This window comes from Aythya ferina (assembly GCF_964211825.1).
Source record: "Aythya ferina genome assembly, chromosome: 10".
NCBI lineage: Eukaryota > Metazoa > Chordata > Aves > Anseriformes > Anatidae > Aythya > Aythya ferina.
Window position 1 is genome coordinate 20,242,231 of NC_140306.1, and position 26,551 is coordinate 20,268,781.

Below are 26,551 nucleotides of genomic sequence, written 5' to 3' on the forward strand. Positions count from 1 at the left end.
TATGTTATGTTATGATACATAACCTTTTCGAAATGCAATGCAAAATTTTTTCCTTACTTTTAAAAATATAGCCAGGTACTACAAACATACACAGAAATAACTGGAACATTCAATAGCCTTTTTAGATTTTAATGTTTTCAGTTATATGCACACACCATTTTGTAGAGGGCCCCACACTGAGCAGTTTGGATTCCTTGCCTTAGAGGGACACTGTCAAAATAAGGAATGCAGACACATCTTTAAACGCAGATTTGCAAGAGACACTGATAACAATTAATATTGACTTAAAAAACAAACAAACAAAAAACTTCGATGCAGTCTTGTATGTTCAGTTCTAATACACCATTAATGACAGTGCAAAAGTTAATGACAGGCTAAACTAAATTTTGTTTTCATTACAATGAAATCAATACTAATTCTGGTGTTATATCTATGTAAATAAGTGAAGTGGGGTCACTCAATATACGTGGAATTTGAAGGAAGTCAGTAATGCCATTTGAGGTTTCCTGATCTCACCATCAAGGCTGGTATTTTTCATTTTCCATCGCCCTTCTCTTAAAGTACCCAGGATAACTGTATCTGTAATTGAATGTAAACTGCACTTCCTTTGTTTTAAGTAGTGAAGTGGATGATTGTAGTCTTTGTGGGCAATCTTAAAAAAAATTAAAGCAAAATTTTTGTTTTAAACAAACTAGCTCTGATGTAGCAACATAGCCATGGCAGCTCAGAGCTTAGTGTGGGGTAGGTGCATAACTACTTCCTGGCATTTCAAGGATATTTATTCAGTAGCATTTAGCCACGAGCTCTGCTGTGTAGCCTGAGCTACTTGATTTAAGGCTAGCTTATATTCACCTGAAGATGTAGATGAATTCTATATCACTTGAGGTCAGGCATTGAGATCTGAAGTGTGGAGTTCTGGGTGACAGTTTTTCCACTCTCCCATGGTCTTGCTCTGCACTGTCCAGTCCATTGTACATTTCTAATGAATTTATTTGAATATATTTTTTGTGGCCTATCTTATTTAAATGCTAAGGATTTCACATCAAAACTAACACAATATGAAGCCCTAGAGGGGATAGTTATGCAGTGCCATGAGTATGCTGATTGTATTTCTTGATATGTATTTCCTGTTCTATATCCTTGTTACACAATGAATTTTGAGAAGACTTTGCTGCATTTTATCATCTGCTCTTTGAAAAAAGATTGTGAATTCTTGTGTGGTTCACCATACACTTATGCCTATAGTCAGCAATAGCAGCTAAAATACAAAACCTAGTGGTCTGAGTGTATAAATCACAGTTCTTCATGTGTATTATGGACTTCCTACTCATTACTGAAAGCAGTGTCTTAATAGTGGTCTCTAAGACTTTGTACAATTTGGGTTCTAACTGTTGCAACATGCTTTCTGTCTTATTTGATGTTTTTACTGTAATGGTTCCCTGAGTCTGAAAACTGGGAGTTTGAAGGGAATCCACTGTCAGTGAAAGGTCCTTGTTTCCTGACTTTCATTACCTTGTAGAAACAGAAGACCTAAAATTTGTTAATTAGCAGGACAAGGTTAAAAGGCCATGATATTAATCACATCTGGCAGATATTAATTAGCACAAAGGGAAAAGAGTTAAATATCTTTAAGGTTGTTCCTTGTTCCTTGAAGGTTGAAACCTTTTTTTCAACTACATGAAATAATCTAGCGGCAACATAGATTACTTTGTTTGTTAATAACTGTAAATGAGCTAGCAGCCTTAAGCAGAATGTGAACGTCTCTTTGCAATCTAAATTTTAAACATATTTAAAACAAAAATGAATTGTTTTAACTAATATTAAAAATGTCATCGTAGGAACAGTCTGAAGCCAAGCCTAAAATTTTGCTTAATGTTTTTTGGGAAAAGACTGATTCATTTACTTTGTTTGTGTCACCATTGGGTTACCTCGTCTTGTCTAGCAGAATGGATATTGTTATTTATTAATTTTTTGCTTTTTATAAATTATTTCAAAGTTGCTTAAGGCATCAAATAAAAACTCCATTACTCTATGTGTAAAAAGAAGAACAGATAAGAATGCGTTAGTTTTTATCTGATCTGTTTGACAGTGTCCCCTTAATAACACTGACAAAAATCCTGTAAAAAGTGTAATCTTTGCTTTTGCTGTTCCTGCCAACTTAGGGCAATTACAAATTATTGGTACTCCTACTATGATACTGTGTTGTATAAAACTGAGGTATTGCAGACTACCTTCCAACTCTGAAGTATATAAAACTTGGATAAGTGATAGATACTAAAGGTGATGCTGAGTGCCTGGCACACTTGTTGACTGGGAACACACAGTACTTCGCTGAATGAGGCCCTAAAGTTTTCAAAAGAGTACTATAAGTACTAAAATATTTATGTGATAAATCAATAGAAATATATTTCTGTGTTAATTCTCTATGCCTACATATTCCCCAGAATTTGTGATTTATCCTTAAGCATTTCTAAATGAATAAATTTTTCACAATATAAGGTAAAAGAGCAGGCATATTCTTCTCCATGTCATTCTCCACATATGCTAAAGTTTGTTACTTAGTATGGTCAGTACATTACAAAACAAAATATAGCAATGAAATATAAAACTATGCATCAACACATACCATATGTTCAGCTTCATTATAGTCAGCTGTTACTTAAACTTGTAATGATTTTCCATGTCATTTTACATCAGATTTTTGTAAGAAAAAAGGAAAGATGGCTAGTAAGTGAATTGATTTTGGGTTATTGCAGTGGTGAAAACAACTTATTTGCATGATGTTTATTTGCTGTGACTTGTCCATTCCTCCCTTTTCCAAAACCATCTTTCTTTTCTTTTTTTTTGTTTGTATGCTTTTGCTTTACATATTACTTTGAACAATATTTGTCTATACTGTTGGAAAAGGTTTCATAAAATAAATGTTTAAAGTATTTTAGCAGTATTGAATTGAAATGTGAATTTGTTATTTAAGTGCTTTATATTATAGCATGTCTAGTCACGTCACTTTTACTATAGCTGAAATTAACCTTTATTTGGAGAACCTTTTTTGGTTGCTTTGTAGGTGAAGATGGATAGCACACCTCAGGATTGTGCTGATTATCATTTTGCTGTTTGCCAGTAGTCTTTTAAATATGTATGTATATAAAATTAGGTTAAAATCAAAGATATTTCTTTTAAATAAGAGAAGTAAGGCATATAAATGACAAGGAAGAGTGTCATGAGAATATAGCTGCTGCCTTTAGCTGGCAGCTGCCAATCTCTTCAGGATTGTAAATCTCAGTAACTTTGGATGGTTGAACATGAAGTTTAGCAGGACTTTGCAAATGGTTTGTTTTGGTGAGGTGGGATGGATAAAGGAGTGACAGGGAGTTGAGAAGGAGCTCTCAGATGTGGGTGTGTTTGTTCAGGAAGCCAAATCCATGAACGTTGCCTTTTGCCTCAAGACTGGAATTGATGATTAATCCCAGAGAAAGAAATCATGTGCCACAATGGGTTGTAGAGATAATCATTCTCTGACCGATTTTCCTCCTACAGCTTCTTCCTTAAATGAAGGAATTATTATAACAATTTTCTTTATAAAGGAACTAAAATTTAAAATGGAGTAGTGTTAATAAGTACAGTATTTCTGGGAGCAAAGACTAGCCTTAGAAGGAGGCTTTCCTGAACCTGCTCAGTGCTTTCTCTCCTGGAATACTCTATAGAGCTGTCATCTGCTGTGGCAGCTCTTCCGTAGTTTCTAAGAGCAAATTTAACATTCACTTTTTTAAATCATCATGTACACAGGTGTAACTTTTAAAATGAACAGTTACTATAAGTCCTAGCAGTTTAAAATGTTGAGAAAAATATTTTCCACTTCTAAATTAAAAAAAAAAAAAATCAGATTTTTATTTTCTGTGGTAAACATACATAACAACTTAAACTACTCAACTAAAACATTATCTTATAACAAGTAGCATAATAATAAGTGAAACTAGACATCAGGTAAGAACAGCATACTTGTTATTTTTAACTTTTTGCTAAATTAACTTTTTAGAACTGCAACAGCAACTAACAAATTACTACTTTAAAATGAATTACCTGGAAGCAGAATGCACATGTACAACATGTACGTTGCAGCCTTTGAAATATAATGTACAATCCTTAGCCGTGATAGGCTCTTAAGTTATTATATCTGAATGACAGAAAGGATGAGTAAAGAAACTTGTGCAGTTCTGAACTTCTGTAATAACTAGGTAAAATCCACAATTTGTAGGAAACCTACATATCTTGTATTGATAGACTTGCCTTCAGCAGCATAATACACCTTAATTTGTTTGCAGTGACAGGCGATCCTGTAACTTACCTCCTGATTTCTTCCCAAATATCTTCTTGCACAACATGCACTTTTGATTGCAGTAGACACAGCTAATTCGGGTTCTTGCTGGAAGATACTAGTTTATAACAATTTGCAGCAGTGGACTACTAACATATCCATAAGAGAATATATTTAAAGGCATAAATGTTGGAAGGGTGACTAAATGATTTATGAAAATAAATTTTCAGACATTGGACTGGCTGCATTAAAAGCCTTAAGAACTTGTTCAAGGTGCTTTGCTTCCTAGCACAGGTTACAGAATCAGGCCCTAACAGCAAATGTAGGTTTCTATATTAAACCTTCTTTATCAATAGAGTCAGAGTCACAGAATTATAAGGGTTGGAAGGGACCTTAAGAGGTCATTGGGTCTGAAATAGAAGATTAAGTCAGTTCTGCAATATTTTATTGCACAGTTTTACTTTGATAATAATTGTGCATTCATAAACAGTGATGACCCTTAAATATTCTTTACCAGGTACCTAGGTAGGACATCACATCATTAATGCTAAGGAGGTTTCAATTGGCTTGGTCCTGTAGAAATATGGTTAAAGGGATTTTGTTGTGCTTGTTAGGTTATATATATCAGAATTTTTCAGCCTTGCTGGTTAGTCCCAGACAACAGTTTTGGATGATGGCTTGCTTGCCAAAGTCATGCTTATCTAATGGTGCGTTATGCATGTGTAGTGCGCGCGTGTGTCTGTGTGTGTGTCTGTACATGTATACATATAATGTGTATATATATACACACACGCACACATGCACATATATGTTGCTTTTCCTTCAGTAGGCAATATTGTTTGTTTTGTTTTGTTTTCTCATTAGATCACAGGTTTTGTTTAACTAATTTCTGTTTATGCAAAACTAAACAGAAGTATGCAAATATTTGACATTTCATGTGTAATCACAAACGTTTGCACCCTGCCTGCTCTGTTCAGGGCTATTTTAGTGATGCCTGGAATACGTTTGACTCCCTCATCGTTATTGGCAGCATAGTAGACGTCGTTCTCAGTGAAGCTGATGTGAGTATACCCCAGCTTACTTTCCCCAGTCCCTACTTCTCTTTCTCTGTCTCCCCACTATTTCCATCATCTGGACAAGTCACAGATTTTGATCTGATGTTTCTAAAGTTTGAGTACAGACCATTCATAGGTCAATTATGTTGATATGGGAAATAAATAGCCTTTTTTTTTTCTACCAATTTTTTTAGCTAAGAAAAGGGAAAGATTGTATAGTGGTACATCAGAGAAGTCTAGAGTGTTTCTGTGTTATAACACTGTCCTTTTCTTCTCTTTTTCTGTTTGTGTTTTTCTCTTGCTCTCTTTCTGCTGAATGCTTGTCCTAACAGCACTATTTCACTGATGCATGGAACACTTTTGATGCCTTAATTGTTGTTGGTAGCGTCGTTGATATTGCTATAACAGAAGTTAATGTAAGTAGCAACTGTTCATGCACTAAAAAGTAATTGCTGTCATCAAGAAATACAGAAAATGTAAACTTTATATCCCCAAATTCTCTTTTTTTAACAAAAGTATGCTTTATACTGAAATTGAAGACCAAAATATTGACATAGATGTTCATACAAGCTGTTATTATAGAACTATAAACGAGTAAAACTTCACGTGCACACAGTATAGTAAAACAATGGAATTATATCTTTCTATTTATATTTGGATTTTTTTTTTTTAATATATAGAATGTTTAAAATGAAATGAAGCCTCAATTGCTATTTTATTTGAAGCCCAATGATTTTTGTATGTAGCTTGACTCAGATAATTTAAGCATCTGTAAATTGTTTTAATGGCTTAGCTTAACAAATAATTACTTTTTTTTCCCATGGGAGGTACGTTTTATAAAGTGGTTTTAGCATCTATGTCTCATGACGTAGTGGAAGAAAGGTACAAAGAGAAAATAAGGACTTTCATGCCATGGAAAATAGAATGTTAATCCCCTTCTCCCCCTTTTTTTTCCTTTTCCAATACTGCAGTAAATGTTTTGAAATTCAATTTACTCTTAAAATTATTTGAAGACTCCATCTTTTCACCAAAAGTTTGATTAATGGCCACTACATGTGTAGGTATTCCGACAATAAAAAGAGAGAAATTGTGATTTTTTCTTATTTTCTTTATGACTTGCTGGTTTTAACAAGGAAAGCTGTATGACAAAAAAAGATAAATGAAAGATAACAAACCACAGAACAGCTCTGGAGCAAATGCTGTCCATACATACATGTTTCTTTAACTAGTCAAAATGAAATTTCAGAGGAAAATGCCTCTTCTCTTTAGTGCGTGTCAAGAGCTCAAAAAGGGAGACTGAAGATAGTGAGACTTACATCCAACTCAGCAACCAAAAATGCTCAATGAGTGCACACTCAGCAGGTGTAGTTAGCATATTACACCTGCTGGAGATCGTGTCTGCTTGGCATTCTGAGAACAAAATTATCCACAAATACCTACGGAGATGCAGGTCCCCGGCATTCACACCTATCAAACAACAGATTAATCAGAGAAAGCTGTAGATGTAAGTGGTTTCTTGGTATTATCTTATTTGAAGATTGCATATTTCTGTGCATCAGTCCCACTTTATGAGCTGGCTAAAAACCTTCATTTTCTCATAAAATTGGTTTAGTAAGCTACTTGCTAGATACCTTTATTTTTTTTTTTAATTATTTTTTTTTCCTTTTTTTTGTCTCTGATAGATTTTATTATTTACCCAAATGCTTTCTTTTCAGTAGGGATAGTTAACATATCACAGAATCACAGAATTTTCTAGGTTGGAAGAGACCTCAAGGTCATCGAGTCCAACCTCCAACCTAACACTAACAACCCTCCACTAAACCATATCCCTAAGCTCTACATCTAAGCGTCTTTTGAAGACTTCCAGGGATGGTGACTCCACCACTTCCCTGGGCAGCCTGTTCCAGTGCCTCACAACCCTTTCAGTGAAGAAGTTCTTCCTAACATCTAACCTAAAACTCCCCTGGCTCAACTTAAGCCCATTCCCCCTCGTCCTGTCACCAGGCATGTGGGAGAACAGGCCAACCCCCACCTCGCTACAGCCTCCCTTGAGGTACCTATAGAGAGCGATAAGGTCACCCCTGAGCCTCCTCTTCTCCAGGCTGAACAAGCCCAGCTCCCTCAGCCGCTCCTCATAGGACTTGTTCTCCAGGCCCCTCACCAGCTTCGTCGCCCTTCTCTGCACCCGCTCAAGCACCTCCATGTCCTTCTTGTAGCGAGGGGCCCAAAACTGAACACAGTACTCGAGGTGCGGCCTCACCAGAGCCAAGTACAGGGGGACGATCACCTCCCTAGCCCTGCTGGTCACGCTGTTCCTGATACAAGCCAGGATACCGTTGGCCTTCTTGGCCACCTGAGCACACTGCTGACTCATATTCAGCTGACTATCCACCATCACTCCCAGGTCCTTCTCTGCCTGGCAACTTTCCAACCATTCCTCTCCCAGCCTGTAGCTCTGCTTGGGGTTATTGCGCCCCAGGTGCAGGACCCGGCACTTGGCCTTGTTGAACTTCATGCAGTTGACCTCAGCCCATTGGTGCAGCCTATCCAGATCCTCCTGCAGAGCTTTCCTACCCTCAAGCAGATCGACACACGCACCTAACTTGGTGTCATCTGCGAACTTACTGAGGGTGCACTCGATGCCCTCGTCCAGATCATCGATGAACATGCAACATCTTTGAAAAAACTTTAAATTTTCAGTAAATACTCTTAAGTGGTGAATATAATTGCAATATCTCTATTTTCTATTCGAGAGAAGCAAGGCAGAAAAGTTGTGATATACCCAAAGTCTTAATGGGGGCCAGTGTACAGTGGCTCTTAAGCCCTATGCATTGCATACTGTTACCAAATCAAAAAAAAGAGTCTGCTAAGAGTGTTCACATTTTGGTTCTAGATATATTTTTATCAAAAGAAAGTAGAGAGCAAACCCTTAACACTATATAGCACTTCTGTAAAACCCAGATTTTAACTTCACTAAAAAGCATTCAAAGAATAAATATATGCTGTATGTTTTATTTGTTTGTTCATTTGTTTTTTAAAGTTGGCTATCCTTTCTGTGGCTATCACTGCCATTTAATTGAAACAGTTTCTCAGAGAAAAGATAGATTAAAATGTATTTTTCAAAGTGGTTCATGCCAGCAGCCAGATTCTTAAGATCACAGTGCTCCAGTGAATAGCAGAAATGATACCCTGACCTTCAATTAGACAGTAACTTAATTTTGGAACTGAGAATACCTGAGTAAAAAGGTTGCTGAGGAACATGGAATAGAAACTGTGTTTGAAAAGGCTGTGATCTGTTCCAGGCATTCCAGAATGAGGAGAAAACAAAACAAAATGAAACTAAAATGCTTTGTTCAGATCAGTGATCTGTAAACCACCTGACCAGGAGCTTGGATTTCTTGGGCTAGTCTAGACCGAGGTTTTGTTTCGATGGTTTGTTTTGGTTCCTCTGGTTTGATGAAGATTACTTTTGCCATCCCTGTGAGTTTACACAGCCTTCACCCACAGCACAGCCCTTCTTCCTACTGATAGCTCTGCGAGCTCTGCTTCTGCAAGTGACCGGGGGCTTCACAGTTGCCTGGATCAGGTGCTGAGCACAAGCTACTGGCAAAAGCATGGGCCTTAGTGAGGCAGAAGTGAGTAGATGAGCAAGGATATGGCTGCTTGCCAAAGGAGACAGTTCTCATACTGTGCCCATACAGGTCTCCCTTCAGTTCGTATTAGCTTTGGCTTCGATAACATCAATTAACTGCAATAGCTGCTGCTGAGAAACAGTGATGTGCATGGTTTTTAAACTTCATAGGTTCTAGTCTATTTGGTAAGCATAATAATACATATTATAAATACATTTCACACAAATATAGAAAACAAATGTATTCTTTTATTTATTTATTTTTAAGATGGCAGAATGCCTTCAAGTGCGCACACAGTTTATTGTCTCACTAAGGACTTCAAATTCCTTAATACAGCTGCAAATTCCACATACAGCCAGCTCAAAGAATAATCACAATCAAAATAATTTTATGCCTGATTCACCTTAAATTTTACTTACCGATTTTATTTTAAATTGATCAAGAGTCTCATGACTGACTGCATTACTGGAAAGAAAATGAAGGAGTGGTACTCCTACTCATTAAGAATTGCTGTCCCTAATGTCCTTACTGAAGACATTGTCCTTAATGAAGACATTAAAAAATATCTCAAAATGTACTTTTGCAATTATAGATGTCCCTGCATTTGTTGCTGTATGGACAGTGTTAATTTGACAGCATTACTTGTAACTGATCACTGCTGAGCTTTCAGCTGTGATGAACACGGACTTTTTAGTGATTCACTCACTTGTCTTGAAACTACTCTGGAGATCAAGTAGTGATCTTCAGCTAAAGTACACCCCATAGTCAAGAACTAGCACTGCATTTCTTACTTTTTCATAATATACTCACTAGACAAAAGTCTTATCTTTGATGTCTTTGAGCACTGCACAGCAGACTGTTTGTGTACTAAGTATTGTCTGTTTCTGGTCTTTTTTTTCACTTTTTTTGTGTGTGCTTTGTTTGTGCAAGTGATGAATGTGTTTCAGTTTCAGTATAATTCTGGTCTTGATTTCCCATTTTTAGCATGAAACAGTGTATACTACAGTGTCTAGGGAACTTTAATGACTTTTATTGTTTTGATTCTATTGAATTATTCCTACTTCATTAGTTTTGTGTCAGCTTGTGTAATACAAATTTAGTGTTTTAGAATCTCTTTCTCAATATTTTCTTCAGCATTTGGAAATATACCATTCCATCCTTACTTTTATCTAACAATGACAGTGATCCTGGAAAATCCACAGCTCTGCTAAGATGCTAACAAGGCTTTGTTTTCAATGGAATTTCAGGCACCATTGAAATGGCACCTGTATAAATTCCCAGTAGAGAAACTACTTAAACTGAGGAAGCTCAGCCTTGTTGGAGGGGTGGTCTGAAACAGTGTAATGTGCTAGCACTGATGTAAACCCAGATCTTGTTGATCAAGTTGCAGCCCGCTTAGTTGGTCAGTATAAATGAAGATTTAAAAGGATGTGAATACCTAAAATAACGTACAGAGACTTGAGATGAATTAAACATTCTTATTGATTTGCGTACATAGTTGCCTCATGCGGTGGGAACAACTTGACCTTGTTGTGACATTTTAGCTGTATACATTCAGACTCATTCCAAAGGCCAGCAATTTTAACAATATTGTATCTGACCCAGTTTTTTTCAAGTGAGTGGGTTAGACTTTCTAGTTACGTATCTCCTTGATTTCAGTATTAAGTTTTGGAAATTAAGTATGTTCTTTTTATTTTGCTGTTCCTTTTCTTATTTTTTTGAAATTTTATGATAATGTGTATGGTGCCCTGAGGCTGATTCTTCTGATCCAGTAACCTCCCATTTACACTCTGTCCAGGAAATTACTATGCTTTGAATATTTCAGTGCCCATGGAAATCAATGTATTTAAGGTGTTCAGCAATTTACAGTACTGCTTGGCATTCTCAAGGACTGGATCACTGACCGGCTCCAGAAATGAACCACCTCAGAGCAACATATATTTTGGCAACACACTATTTTCTATGATTTTTTTTTCACTTTGTCATTTAATATCCTTTCCTTTAACCGGTTCTTTTCATGAGCCTAATTGGTTTTCATGTTCATTTTATTTTTAGAAATTTTTAGAGGCAAGTATATATAAGTAAATATATATATGGTATAGAAATACAAAATTTAAAAGCACTACTAAAATCTATATAATTATTTTGGCTTTTTTGTAACCTTTTGTTTTCAAAAAATTTCACATGACACACAAGATCTTGTGTGGTCATAAAAATGGTTCCTTTTGACTTAAAAAAAAAACAAAACAAAACAAACACACACACACACACAAAAAAAAACAACAACAGGGTGGTGGTTGTGAGACTCAATATGTGGTCAGCCCATTCTGGGAGATGAACATCCTTAACTTAAGGCAATGAGAGAGAAATAAGTGGAAATAAATTCCAAGAAAATGAATAAACTCTTAAATGGAAATAATAGACATGGTTCAACCTGATCTGACTGTACAAAAATTATCTTCATATTTGATGGTTCAGAAACCATTTGGATGACCAGCACTAGATGACTTAAAGGCATGATCACACTGACATACAGTAGTAGATACAGAGGTTTTGATTCACATTTTTTATCATTCATGTGCTGCCAAAATGTCAAGAAAATGACGGAGAGTTCACTTTCCTTTTAATTTGTGAAAATGTTTAATGCAGCCCCTGTGAACCTAATCTTATGCTTCACGTTCAGTAAGATTCAGGTTCTTTGCTGAAGTAGGACTTCAAAGAAGAGCTTATATCTTCCTCCTAAGCGCCTCAGAAAGATCTGTTCATATGGAACTCAGCACTGTAAACATGTGAGACTTACTCAGTGCTTACGCTACCGTAACAGCTAACAGTGGTTAGTAGCAATGAGATTGACCAAAAAATGTCTCTCACAGAACCAGAATCAGATATTCTGTCATTTGTCAGGAAGGAGCCAAATTGTCACCATTTCAGCACTATGCAGCGTGTAACACTGACTTGAGGACAGTGGGAGGAGACTTTTTGTTTGCTAGGCTGCTTGTGGAGCATCTGCTGGGACAGCTGGGACTCGCTCTTGCATAACTCACATCCACCTCCTGTAAGAGATTCTGGATTCCAGTTTTGGAATTGCTTCCATGAAGATATTAATACTTACAAGTTAGTTATTGTACAACTGAATATATTTTGGACTGTTATGAGAACAGTATCCCATGTCAACAACAGATGTTATGAATTTAGAGTATTAAATACTCTAGGAAACAAGGAAAAATATGCTTCTTAATATACTATCTTGGGGTTCTTCACATTGACTCAAAGTTTTTACTAAATGATGCATATGGGCTTTTGATTCGTGTTGAACAGGGAATATAGAGAGCGATAAGAATTGCTACTAATTACTTGGTAGCTAATTTGAATCCCAGTAATGATGCTCTGAAGGAATCATGTATACATACAGAGGTGCACATACACTACATGTTTCTGAAGATATTTTGGCAACCTGAATGCTTTCCTGTGTATGTTACTGTCATTGCATGCATTTGTCATTTGCATATTTCCTGCTATTTTTAAAATTGTGATTCCATCATCATTATGTGTTAATTTGCTTTGCATACTGTAGTACACTTCAGCACAAAATATAACAAGAAATTTGTTCAGAACTGCCTACTAACATCCACAGTTTTGCACCATGTTTTTTATTTTAATTTTTTATTTTTTCCTTAAACACAGAACTATGGTTTGCTTCCAATGCATGGTGCAATCAGTTTCACACTGATCACAGTTTTGACATTGAAGCTTTTCCAAAGTTAGGATGTTTATTTGGAGCTTTAATTGCAATCTGAGGAGATGGAAAGAGGAATTACAGATTAGGAAATGTGCTTTTTTTTTTTTTTTTTTTTTTTTTGTAAGCAGTAATAAATACCAGCAGGTTGCAAACATTTTAATTAGTGAATCAGAAATTTTGGCTGATCATTGGTTAATCTTTTTTGAGGGTTAGGATTATTTTGAGAAGAAAACTGCTATATTAAGCTGTGATTAAGAAAAATATATATAAGTTACTGATTTAGAGTCTATTTGAAGTATTTAAGAAGTGGCTTAAATTTACGGAGAGATGAGGTGCTTTGCTGAACTAGGCTCTCAGTGTAGCTGGCACATGGCTGACAGAGAGGAGAATAATTAAGCCAGTCTCTGTCCTTGTTTACCTCATCTCAGTGCATCTGTTGGGCAAGTGGTGAAAGCAGAAGCTGCTCATATAAAAATAAATATTCTAGCTTTGCTCTAACCTTGTGCCCATTACCAGACTTGTAGCAGTAATACCAGAAGCACAGCTGCCATCTTCAAAATCATGTAGTCCCACGGGGGACAAAAAATGTGAGAATGGCCATCCAGTGCCCATGTCTGGGACACGGGTAGTGTTGGAATCATTGCTGGAAGGTGAGGGGAGAGCAGTTTGTAGGCACAGCCTGGCCACAAAAAAATACTTGGACTTGCAGTTTTGTCAGCAACTGTCCTCCAAAGATACCACTCAACCTGCCCCATCTCAATTCTATTCAATACTTTTCCTACAAAATGTGCCACATACTTGTGTGTGTACATGTTAAGCAATATTACTGAAATTGTAAATAAGTTTGTGTTTGGATAGTATGTTTTTTTCCTTATCTGAAGGAAGCAGATGTTCACTGTTGTCAATCTCTTTGTTACTGAAAATTGTGTCAAAATCTTAGTTTCCCAGATGTTATTATAACTGGTGCTGGCTCGACATAAACAAATGTTAATTCATCTCTTAGATTAGCATTTCCCTTAAAGAAGCATGAATATTGCTTCTGATCTGTCAGTATACTAAATTAATTGGAATTATTATTCATAATGTGAACTGAGCTGATGTATTATCAGAGAGAAGTGCCAGAGAGGGTAAAAAATCAGATACACTCATTTTAAAATGTCAGTACCCAAAACAGTTGGCCAGTGATGGGCAGAAGTTTAATGTTTTCATCTCCAGTGGAAAATACTCCTCAGGTACCAGGAGTTTGTTTTCATTCTTTGTTTCTAACATTTGTCCCCATCTCAGTACCCTGGTGTTTTTGCACAATTTCTCTTTTGTGAGCAGGGCATTTTCCTGGCCTGCTCTTACTGCTTGCATTTGATATCCTACCACTGCCCAACAGCAGCTAATCAGCCATCATGTCAAAAAAAAAAAAAAAAAAAAGGGGGGGCTTTTACGCTCATCACTCCTGAGTATTTGCAGTGGGAAGTAGAACTGTTCACATGCAGTTTTGGTAATCTGATCTCTGTCTGCAGTATAAAAACTGGGAATTAAGCATTTATTAAAATCATAATATGCAGGAAAAGTTTTTTTTTCTTTTTAACCTATTGTTCCTTTTATGAGTTTTTTAATAACAAAATCCAGTGATCTTAATGCATATGCTTTCTTCATTATTTTTTTCTTTTGGGATGAAATTAAAAATCTGTAGGACTAAAGTATGCTTATCCTGATATTATATATTCCATTATACATTGTTATCCTAATACCATTTGTAGATTATTGGGGCCCAATCCTTTTCCTACTGGGGAAAGATCTCAAATGCAAAATCCAGCATTTTATTTCATTCTTCTAGTGCCAGCTTGTGAAGATGTTGTAATTTAATATGTTCTCTTTCTGTCAAATACTTAATTTAATTTTTGATAACACAAAATATTGAATACTAATTAATTTGATTAATGATTAGGACTATCTGTCTCAGCATGCCAGTTATCAGAAATTAATGTGAAATTTCAGGGCTCGTCTGCAGAAGTTGTAATGAAACCTGTTTCCTTTAAAAGTTTCAGATAAAGAGGAATTATTTCTGTACCGAAAAATCAGTAACAATGTGGGTCTGTGTGTACTAGTCCAGGTTTATTGCTGATGTAGTTAGACAGCCTTGTAAGATCGTTTAAGCATTGTGTGGTATTTTGGCATTTATGATGTGGTATTTTGGCATCTATGCTGTTTGTGATTATGAATTTCTCATTAATCAATATTTTGGTGGTTTTATTTCAAATTATTGAAATACGCAGGGCATTTCTAATGCAGCAACTCTCTTTTATTGACAGCATTTTATTTATATGTATTTTATACAAGTGCTTACAAAGCTTAGACATGATAGCTGATTTTACAAACTTACTGAAGTCTGTTAACTAAAGTCTAATGATGAGATCTGGGTCTTTGTTAACATTAATGCCTTGCTTTATTAATAAACCCTAAAACAGTTTTAGAACTGTTTCAGAAAATACTGAAATCCTAGCAGGGCAGTAATGCATATATAGAGATTGCATATAGTTCAACAAATGGTTATTTTTATCTCGTTTTTTAGCCACTTTTGATTTCTTCATTATATATGTTTTGAAAAAAAGTAACAAATAAAACAATTAGTCTTTTAATAAATACTGCTAATGATCTGGATTCAGGAAAGTGCTACCTTTTATATTGTTGTTGTTATCATTATTTTACCATAGTATGTTTGTATGATATACTGTTAGTATTTTCAAAAGACTCATCTGCTCTCTGTTCCCTTCTTTCCTTCTGGGTCTTATCCTAGGTAACAGCAAGGCTTGAGATCTTACTCTGTTTCAAAGAAAAGTGCGGCACTGAAAGTGTGCCCGATGTATCCTCAGTGTGTTGGAAGCAGCACTGGGGAGGCATCACGGTTACTGCATGTGACCCTAATTGTTGAGAAGTGCCACTTGAAAAAGGTGTACATTTTAGACAAGAGAGTAAGAGCCATCACTTGGATCTAACCTCCCAAATTCCATTTTTGGTAGTGCTATAAAGTTTTTAAAGACTTTTCCATTCAGTTTTGAAAAAGCTGCAGTGAATCTGTCCATGCACAAGCAAGCATAGACATGTGGTCCTGTAAGCTTTGATAGCTGATTTGCCTGTCTGGCCATTTAGTATATTGGGACAATTTCTCCAAAGATGGACAGAGACATTTTAAAAAGAGAAGTGAGTTTCTTCTTCACAGGAGTGAAGAAGAGTTTAGCTCTGAACAAGACGTTGGTATGCCTCTCTCCCCTACCTGTAGCTCATGCGGGTTGTACAGATCTGTTCAAAGAGGTCAATTAAATCCTGAAGCCCTTTCTCCATGCCCAATCCTGCTATATCAGCTCAAACGTACAGGTACTTTATGGGTGATGAGAGACTCCAAATTTTGCCTTCTCATTTGCACCCCCATGGGAGAGTTAGCTTTTGTGTTACTGTGCTAAAAATGTTTGTCTGCCACTTCAGCTGAGTGAAAAATCTGTCCTTCTTAAGCCTGCCTGTCCTGATGCTCATCAATGAACAAATTAACTCATGTGTATTACTTTGCTTTAAATGAACTCCTGATGTGATATACAACAACAATTTGTTGAATATGGTTAGGTTCCAGTGATGGAGTAATCAACTTTGAAGAGAAGCACATTGGAAAAAGGACCTTGAAAAGCCAGTTTGACCCCAAAGCTTTGTTCTTGAGTTTTACTTAAGGCTTATTGCCACAGTTTCATACAACCATGGAAATTTGTGTCTAATTTTGACTGGCTTACCATGGGAGTAGGCATTTTATTTTGTATTTAGTTTACATTTATTCTCTTAAACATGCTCTATACTAGCAGATTTAATATCAGCCACCAACAGTGTTTTAGTGTGTCAGCCAATGTGTAATGCTAAGGGAAGGTTTTAATAAGTACTTAATGTTCTGTTCCAGGAGTACATTGAGTTGAAAGATGTTCATTTATGTTTAGAAGTGAAAAATGTCCTTCCTTCTGTTTATGGTGAAGCTGATTTTTTGATCTTTTACTTGATTTTAATATTTAATGTTCTTAATTTCTTAAAGCCAAAGCCAACTGAAACAGTCACAACTGATGAGTCTGGGGTAAGATTAGTAAACTGACCCCGGTGGTTTTACCTCTACTTGAGTTTATTCTTTTTACCATGTCTCTATTTTCCACCAATTTTTTATGTATTTTTCATAACTGTCCTACTACAAAGGTGTATGCAGTGGTTTGCATTTGTTGTCAATGTACTATTGAAGTCTACTACAAACAAACCCAACATGATCCTTATTAACAAACCAGAAAACTTGGAAATGCATGTGATGTGTGAAGCATTTCTACAGGTCCTGTGTTTTTAGCATGTAATTTTTCCTTTCATATCATTCTTATCAAGGTGAAAAGGTCCTCAAGATACATTTTCAAATCTTACCTCTTCCACCTTTGCATTTGATGTTGTTTATCTGGAAGTGTTGCATGTTTGAGTTTGTATTTGGTTTGACTTCTCCATGATACTCTTCAGAACTCCGAAGACAGCGCTAGAATCTCCATCACTTTTTTCCGTCTTTTCCGGGTGATGAGGTTGGTGAAGCTGCTTAGCAGAGGAGAAGGGATCAGAACTTTATTGTGGACATTTATTAAGTCATTTCAGGTTAGCAAAATTTATTTAAAGTTGCTTAATTATTACAACTATTTACATACCAATTTTTGTGATATAATGCATTGTAGAGTGCAAATAACATTTCTTTTGAAATTCATGCTAGCAGTAATTACATTTCTAAATTCATTTGCATGTTAAAGCTAAAAGAAACTTTGCCAGTTAATTCAGTGAGACCAAGGGTCATTCTTTGTCATATGATGTTAACTGTTACAATGAGATTTTTACAATACTTCATAAGAAATTATTTGGTATGTCTAAAAAGGATTTTTTGTGAAAATAATTTAAAAAAATTACAGGTTTGACACACACAGGTCTTTTACTTCTATGTATTTTTATTATATGATTACAAAAGAGAAATTCAATCTTTTGTTTGTATAAAACTGATTTCATAAGTGTAGCAAATAGATATTTCAATCCTGTCTCCTGAAAATTCTGAAGAATGTGAAGTTAATGTAGTATAGTGGGAAGTACATTTGTGTTGTCAGAAGTAGTAATGAAAATAAAATCTGAAACTGGTAAAGATGGCTCTTCCCCCTGGATTACTGGCAGAAGTAATTTAAAATATAACGAAGTTCATGTTCATTATATGTGGCAGAATATTAAGAATGACAGGTAATAACATTTTATGCACTTGCATAAGAAGAAAACAGCTGGGAAGACCTATGGCATACAGAGAAATTATTTTGTAAATGTAAATTGAAATTATGGTGTGAAATTATTAAAAGACAATGCACCTGTCCCTTTCCTAGGCTCTGCCTTATGTTGCCCTTCTGATAGCCATGCTGTTCTTCATCTATGCTGTCATTGGAATGCAGGTAATTATAGGGTTTTGTTTGTTTGCTTGTTTGTTTGTTTGTTTCCTTAGTATTAAACAAAAGCTCAGTGTTGGCTTCTTTGAGACCGGTTGACCAAAGTGCTTATTGAAATGTTCCTTTGATAGTGGTGCTATGTATGAGGCAGAGCTTTCAGAGTAATGTAGAAACCTTTTATTGGCTATGATTTTGGCAATCAGAAACTCCAAAAAGATAAACAAGAACTGGGTGTGAGCTTCTAGTATCTTCATTTGCTGAGGGGAGCCATTCCTCTTTTGTATACTGTGAGGCTTATTCTTCCTGTGCATGAATGTATGAAAGAATGCATGGCTTCTTTACTTTATTCCCAGATTTGTTCTGGGAATATGGCATTAAAATCCTGGCTTTTTTTTTTTTTCTCCTGTCTTCCATGAGAGAAATGAACAAGGAAATTATTTTCCTTGTTTAGAACAAGGAAAATAATCTAGCTGAGGATTAGAAAAAGGTTTTCTTTTGATCTCAGAGTTGTAAGGTTCCCAAACCAACTCAAAGGGAAGCCCTAATTAAACATGATGAGATGAGGAAACGTGATATGGAGTGTAGATTTGCTTCCTGAGTCTTAATCTTCTTTTTAATCTGAAGAGAGCTTATATCCTTACAGTCCAGCAGCTTGTATACAGAGCACAGTGACCTTAATCTCTCAAAATGAAATAACAGCCCTTACTGTGTCAGTGTATTAATGTGAGGAAAAAGAATGGTCTTGCAACCAAGGAATTGCAGTTTAATTTTGGAGAAATGAACTAATTTCCGTCTCTGGCTGGGACAAAATGCTCAGGCTGGGACTCTATGCTTTGGCTTCAATTTTTGCATCTAATGTGCCTGTTTAGATTCAAGGTTTTCAGAACAGCAATTATTTCTTACTACAGGTATGCACAATATCTGTTGCAGTGGGGTTTTAATCTTACTCGAGGACTCTAGGTGCCAGTCTAAAGCAAATATTTTGTCACCTACAATACAAGAAAAGGTATTAGTGTTATAATGACTTAATGATGCCAAATTAAAATGAACAATTATCTTGTAGTTGCGATATATTTACTGCATTTATATTGTCAGGAAAAATCTCATGACTTACTCAAAAGAGTTAGTACATTTGTGAAAGTACTTTTAATATATACTGAAGCTAGTTTAGACTACAATGGCTATAGTTTCTCCCAGTACAGGTCGCTAGGATGAAAGTCAAAATCCTGTTTTTCTTTAGGTATTTGGAAAAGTGGCCATGAGGGACAACAATCAAATAAACAGAAACAACAATTTTCAGACTTTCCCCCAAGCCGTGCTGCTCCTCTTCAGGTGAGTAAACATGAACTCTTACTTAATGCAACCCATTTCAGTGGTCTGTAAGAAATGTCTGTAACCCTTCTTCTGTGGATTTGTTCAAAATGTGTCTGCAAGTAAGAAGCAATTTCCTATAACAAGCATGTACTCTCTACTATGTATGCTGAGTGTCCACTGGCACAGCAGGGCTCTAATCAGGTGCTGCAGGCCCGAAGTCATTACATCTATTACGGAACAGTGTATTTGTGGAGGAACTGTCTTCAGGTGGAGCCTAAATAGTCAGCGCTGATGGCTCTCTGCAGGTGTTGGGGAAGGTGAAAAAGACTTTGCCCTTATTTTATTCTGTGGAAGCACAGGCAAGCTAGCATGATGGTATGAAAAAAAATAAAATAAAATAATAAAAAAGGAAAGGTTGTTGCAAAGGTGAAAACAATAAACTGTTCTTTATATTTTCCAAAGAGATGTCAAGAAGTAGTGGGGTGTAGCTCGCAGAAGGGAGATATGAATAGGAAAAACCTACTGATAATAAAAATAGCTAAACCTTGGTGTAAATGATCCTGGGGGATTATGGAATTTTCATCAGTAGAGAGCTTGAGAAAACGGTAAACCTTTGCCAGGAGTGCTGTGGTTTCATCTAGGCCTTCTGCATTGCTTGTTACTTGACTCTCAACCAAAATGTATCCTCAGATGTGACAATTCTTCCACATTCACCATGGATCTAAGCCAAAACTGAATTTGTTTATGAGATATGCAGAACATCTGCATATGCAAAACACATTATAGATCAATAATTCATAGACAGCCTTATTTCATTTCAAAAGTACACTTTATTCTCTGTTAAAAACAATTTACTTAAAAATCTGAGCAAAAAATACAGTTCTCAGATGACCCCTTCTTTCAGTTCATTGCTCTGAAATTGCTTTGGATGTTTATCTCAGATTTCATTATTTAATTTAGAAAAGCTTGGAATAAAACTTTTGGAATGTTGGGAGGGAAATAAAAATAGTAAACTAACCCCAAATCATTTTCCAGTTCTGCCTTGTGGAAAAATTCTTATCATATTGCATAAGATGATTGACTATCCCCAGATAATAAGCTGAAGGTTATATAAGCTGAGGGAGAGAGTGTGTTACTGAAAAAATGAACTTAGAATCACATAGGTTTAACATCTGTAGTCAGCTACAGTGCTCTGTATCTGTAGTCCCAATGAGAGCTAAGTCACTTTATGCATGTGAAGACTTGCCTTTGCAACTAGGTCATAGGTAAGTGGTTGTTTTTAAGTATTTGAAATCTCAGGTGTGTATACAAGCATTACCCAACTATGAAAAAAAAGAAAAAAAAGAAAAAAAAAGGCAACAGCAGAAATAAGAGAGAAACATTTTCTCAGCCATGGAGAGAAAAAAGCAACTCAACTTTTACTTTTAACTTTTATTACATTTTTTTTTTACATTTTTTTTTATACGATAACTCCCCTTCCATACACTACAACCCCACTGCAATAGGTATTTAACTTGTAAATGACAGTTTGGAGTTCAAATTTTTACATGTGAGCCTTTCTGGTGTGCTATTGTACCTTATAAAATTGCCTGCAGTGTCAGATCTAAACTTTTCATTTCTGAAACATGCTCTGTAATTTCTAATTAATTTCTGCTTTGAGGAGTTTGAGGCCTGTCTTCACATTTGTGCATGTACAGCTCCAAACATTTTATCAGAATGTAACAAATTAATACATTCTACTTCATTTTGATCAAATAATACTTAATTCTCTTTGTGACCTTATGAAGGTGTGCAACTGGAGAAGCCTGGCAGGAAATCATGCTGGCATGTTTGCCTGGAAAACGCTGTGATCCAGAATCTGATTATAATCCAGGGGAAGAATACACATGTGGAAGCAATTTTGCCATCATTTATTTTATCAGTTTTTACATGCTTTGTGCGTTTTTGGTGAGTTCGGCTTGTGCTTATTAGCAGAAATAAGTTTTAACATTTTAAATGTATTTTCAACTAAAAGAGTAGTAGGGTCAGAGAAGAATTTAGAATCCTATCGCTAAAATATTTTTGCAAGGTTGTATTTTTCATACACACTCCTAAATCCTGTATCTTATACTGAAGGCTAATAAATTCACAAGATGTTCTTCAGACTACAGGCCTCCCTGTGTACAGGAAATGGTTCCTTGGACATTTGAAAGCTGTTAACCTTCCTTTCATCAGCTATTATTTAATGCATTTTTCAATAATGTCATTAAATATTCATTAATAATGAATCTGCAGTTCATTTGACTTACGAGTATTATATAAACTTATCAGAATTTGGATATGTGTCTCTATAAAGTGTGCTCAGACTGTGGTGCGCAAGATGCAAACTATAAACTTTCTTCCTAATGATGGCATAATGAATTATTTGCTCTAAAACAATCTGCAAAAATCCCTTTTTCCTCATTGCAGGTGTCTTGGCTAAGCTGCTTGATTTGTTCTGTTCTCAGTACTGTTCTCCTTGCAAAAGGAGATTGGTCAAACAGAATCCTGGACCACTGTAAACATACCCCTTCTCTTGTGTCATCTTTTATGTTGATGAAACATAGGCAGAAGTCTCAATGTCATATCAGTGAAACCTGTAAATATAAAAAGTGTTTCCTGAAATCTATACAGTGTCAAACGTGTTGGATCCATTCTTTGATCTGGCAAGTCAAGGAAGAGAAACAAAAACATTCAAAAGCCTATGTCAAAGACTGAGTATTATACAACAGAACCACACTCATTTGATTGCTTGATAGTTCCAGTTAAGCAGTTAAATGGTCAGCAAGTATTTTTTTGTGATATTCAATAGTATTTGCCAAAAATCATTATTTATTGACTTATTTGAATTCTAAAGCTCCTACCTTATAAAGTTATTTATTGGAAATATTTGTATTTCCAAAAAATTCAATTAGATCTGTGTTCTTAATTTATTTTTTATTTTATTTTATTTTATTTTATTTTAGATAATAAACTTATTTGTGGCTGTCATTATGGATAACTTTGATTATTTGACACGTGACTGGTCCATCCTGGGTCCACATCATTTGGATGAGTTCAAAAGGATATGGTCAGAATACGACCCTGAGGCAAAGTAAGTTAAAGCATTTCTCTGGTAAGATTCATCTGATAAAAACACTAAAAGCAGAGCATAGTACATTCTTTGAGAATACATGCATATTTGGTATTTGGTAATTGATATGTGTTGCTTCTAGGGGAAGAATAAAGCATCTTGATGTGGTTACGTTACTGAGACGCATTCAGCCACCACTTGGTTTTGGCAAATTATGCCCTCACCGAGTGGCCTGCAAGGTAGGTTTTACCCTATTTCCTTTGTAGGCTTCTTTAACAGGTATTCATTCATTCATTCAATTCTGCCAGATGTGTATTCTGTATGCACAGTACACCTGTCTATTCACAAGGTGTCCTCCGCTTGGGTTTTCCCAGTTTTATGCAGGTTTAACTTAAAGCAGCAAAAGCAGTGTCATTTCCTTCAGTGTACCCATTTAAGTAGCTTTTGTCAACATAAAATTCTTTACAAAGCATGAAAATAAAAGGAGTTGGTCTGTAAATCTATCATTCTATTATTGTGGCATATATGAGATACCTCAGACCAGCATTGCTGGTGACCCAGTGATATTTCTGGTTTCTCTTTAGTCCCAGGGAGAAGAGGACGGTAGTTTACTTTAGTTCACAATTAAGTTTTGATACAGTACTTTTACAGTTGCGTTCATGAAATGTTTGCTGCATGTGAAACATAGATCTGAGTTTGAAGGGTGTAGACTGTGAGAAATGAATATGAATAAGAAATGAATAACAATGTCCAAACAGTGTCCAGAAGTGAGAAGACTGAAAATCAGCAGATATTTCAAGTAGAACTTGTTAAGCACAGTGTGTAATCTGGATGAGGATAAATGACATTGTAATATAAAAGTTGAAAAGCAACGCAAAGGAGATTAACAATTATTAATTTATTTAAGGAATTCTAATGAAGAGGCTAATCCAAAGAAGAAAATCACTTTCGCACTAATTTTATGTAGATAGTGTAAAAGATGCACAGCATTATTTAAGAGTCACCTGAGAAATGAATCAGTTTATGTAAGCCAGACCTGGTGCTGTGGTTCTTCATGGAGCATGAGGCTGGAGCACTCCATGGGAAGCCTGGAACATGAGTGCAACTGGAGTGCATGCTTTTGAATAACTGCATATATCCCTGATACTGCTTCAATGTCTGCAGATTAGCTCAATAAAAATTACCTATGAAAACTATTGGGCAGTCTTATCATTTGTAGAAGCATACATATGATTAGTATCAGAAATAAGCAGTATTGGGTGTTTATTATAGACAGGTTGGATAGAAGGCTCAATGTTTTTTGAAAAGTTACAGAATTTTTACTCCTCTCAGTGTATATTATTCTTTGATTATGTCAGCTTTTCAGAAATGAATGTTACAGGGGTTTGATTTTTTGAACAGTTTTCTTTTCTCCTTCACAGAGGTTAGTAGCCATGAATATGCCACTGAACAGTGATGGAACCGTCATGTTCAATGCTACTTTGTTTGCTTTGGTTAGGACTGCTCTAAAGATAAAAACAGAAGGTAAGGGTTTTACCTGCCAAGTCTTGTCAGAAAGTACAATGAAGAAAAATTCATTTTGTGGGAAATGAATAAGGCTTCCTAAGTCTCAGTGGATTTTATTGGACTTTGGATCATGGATTGCTAGGAATCACTATTGCTAGGAATGACTCGTGAGAAAATGAAAGAAGGAGGTAGAGAGATCAAAGCCCAAGTAATATCAGAAAATATTACATGTTTTCATCTGCTCAGATAGAAACATTCAGCAGTGATGTAACAGGACTTCTAGCGCAAGGAATGAATGAGTTCCCCTCTCTGGATGACCAAGATGTTCCTTCCTCACTGCTCTTTAAGTCAGTGCATAGATCCCACATTAGTGCAACTGCAGCTTCTGCACACTTGAAAGTGACATCACTGGTTTGATGGAGACCAGTTCTGACTGTGTAGAATGAATTTCTGTCATTTGCATCACAAAGGGAAAAGGTTTTAAAATTATGGTATGTTTTGAGGAATTTTGCTTTTTGTTTTTATATTTTTTTTTCATTATTTTACTGTCTTTTACTTTTTCCTGTTCCAATTTCTTCTGCTGTTCTCTGGGTTAGGGTAGCACTTCATGGGAAAACTGCTCAGTAGTTGGATGCCTGAAATTGCATGCCTGCACAATTGAGTAAATCCTATGATTAGAAAAAAAAAAAAAAAAAAAAAAAAAAAAAAAAAAAAAAAAAAGAGGTCAGCTTTGGATCAGGAAGGAAGTGGCTTGTAAAGAACAATTTGTCATGTTCTGCACAATTTAGGCAGAGGGTATTAAGCAGTGACAGAGCAGAACCAAGATCTGTAAATTACTGTTGACTTCTGAAGTACTCCAGGGACTGCTTTGAAAGCCCCTAGGAGTTCTCTCTTACACTCTTCTCTTGGATTACTGCAGTATTATTGTCTGATACTTCACATACCTTAGCCTGCTGCTAACAGTCTTTATCACAGTCTTTATATGTAAACAGCTAATTAATATCCAAGGATCATTCATTGCAGCTATTTGAAACATAGTGGTCATCTTTTGTTTTTCTATTTCATTGCCACAGGTAACCTAGAGCAAGCAAATGAAGAACTTAGGGCAGTTATAAAGAAAATATGGAAGAAAACAAGCATGAAATTACTTGACCAAGTTGTCCCTCCAGCTGGCGGTTAGTGTGATAGATTTTGCAATATGCTATTCTCTGTGCATTTTGGTCTTTGTGGATTGCTAGGAACCAAAGAAATAAAATTACTAAAATTTGAAATTATAATGTCATTAAAGTACAACAAACAATAATAGCAAAATAAATGCAGAGACCATTATATCCTGTTACACTAGATAATAAATATATGACTGATTAACACAAACTCCTTAGATTAAAAAGAATGAGAGGAAGATGCATTTAATGCTTATTTTCTTGCTGGGAAACAAAACAAAACAAACCTTATTAGAGATAAATTCAGTCTTAATTTCAAGTCATTCAGCAAAATAAACTAAAGTTAGTTTGATTTCAGTGCATTCAGCAAAATAACTTTTTTTTTTTTTTTTTTTTTTTTTTTTACTAATTAAGCTTGTCAATGTACACTACATTTTAGCTTATATCCTCATATATGTTGAATACTTCTGGGAGAGAACTAAAAATTTTTAAATGCAAGATTAAATATATATATATATGTATTTTGCTAAATTGGTAAAGCAAAAGGCTAAATTATCTTAGACTAGTATAAACCAGAGCAGTTCATAGTCAACAGGTAATGGAACTGGTTTGGATTTATGCCAGTATGACTGAGGTATGAATATGGCCCTTGTAAATAAATATCTAGATTGTTATCATACTGATACGTTTGCAAGAACTTCAAGGCACGAATATTACTCACTCTTATGTGCTATAAAATGGCATCAAATATTTGTTATATCTCTTTTTTAAATATATATATGTTGAAATATATATATTTAGCCTTTTTCAATATATACGTTTTTCTTAATATGCTGTAGTGTAGGTTTAGGTGACATTTTACTTGCTTTTTCAAGTTTTAAAGGTGCAGGATCTGTTGCACTGTGTTATCCACACCCAGGCTGTATATATCCAGACAATATACAGATCCATTGTAATCATCTGGTCTTTTTTGTAGTTTATTGTACTTTTATAGTGTTACAGCAGCTTTCAAGACTGATCAGACTCAGGTTTGGAAGCAGACTCAAGATCCCAGGCCCGATGGTGGTGGAGGCTGATCCCTTTCTGAAGGTGATACTCTCAGTCTCTAGGGGAGAAATAGCATGCTGGCTGCACTGCTGTTCAGCATGACCCAAGAAGCAGCATTAGCTTTGTCGCTGGAGGGAGCCACTTGCTATTGGTGTGGTGGCTGCCAGCTACTTCTGGGGATTGATACAAAAATCTAGCAAATTTGACTATCCAAAGGGGAA

General features: G+C 35.7%; 1 protein-coding gene across 19 annotated transcripts in view; it reads left to right on the top strand.

Annotated features, from left to right (window-relative positions):
• The window catches only part of CACNA1D (calcium voltage-gated channel subunit alpha1 D), a 195,597-nt gene that overhangs the window by 136,098 nt on the left and 32,948 nt on the right, over nt 1-26,551 (top strand). For 7 of the 19 annotated variants that reach the window (XM_084530611.1, XM_084530607.1, XM_084530614.1 and 4 more), the window contains exons 30-40: nt 5,293-5,376; nt 5,703-5,786; nt 16,805-16,843; nt 17,263-17,391; nt 18,150-18,215; nt 19,450-19,541; nt 21,311-21,470; nt 22,508-22,635; nt 22,757-22,853; nt 24,036-24,138; nt 25,194-25,295. In XM_084530611.1, the coding sequence (XP_084386737.1) occupies nt 5,293-5,376; nt 5,703-5,786; nt 16,805-16,843; nt 17,263-17,391; nt 18,150-18,215; nt 19,450-19,541; nt 21,311-21,470; nt 22,508-22,635; nt 22,757-22,853; nt 24,036-24,138; nt 25,194-25,295 (1,084 nt within the window). The remainder of the gene's footprint in view (nt 1-5,292; nt 5,377-5,702; nt 5,787-16,804; nt 16,844-17,262; nt 17,392-18,149; nt 18,216-19,449; nt 19,542-21,310; nt 21,471-22,507; nt 22,636-22,756; nt 22,854-24,035; nt 24,139-25,193; nt 25,296-26,551) is intronic. The other 12 variants (XM_084530610.1, XM_084530617.1, XM_084530618.1 and 9 more) reach the window with 6 other exon arrangements.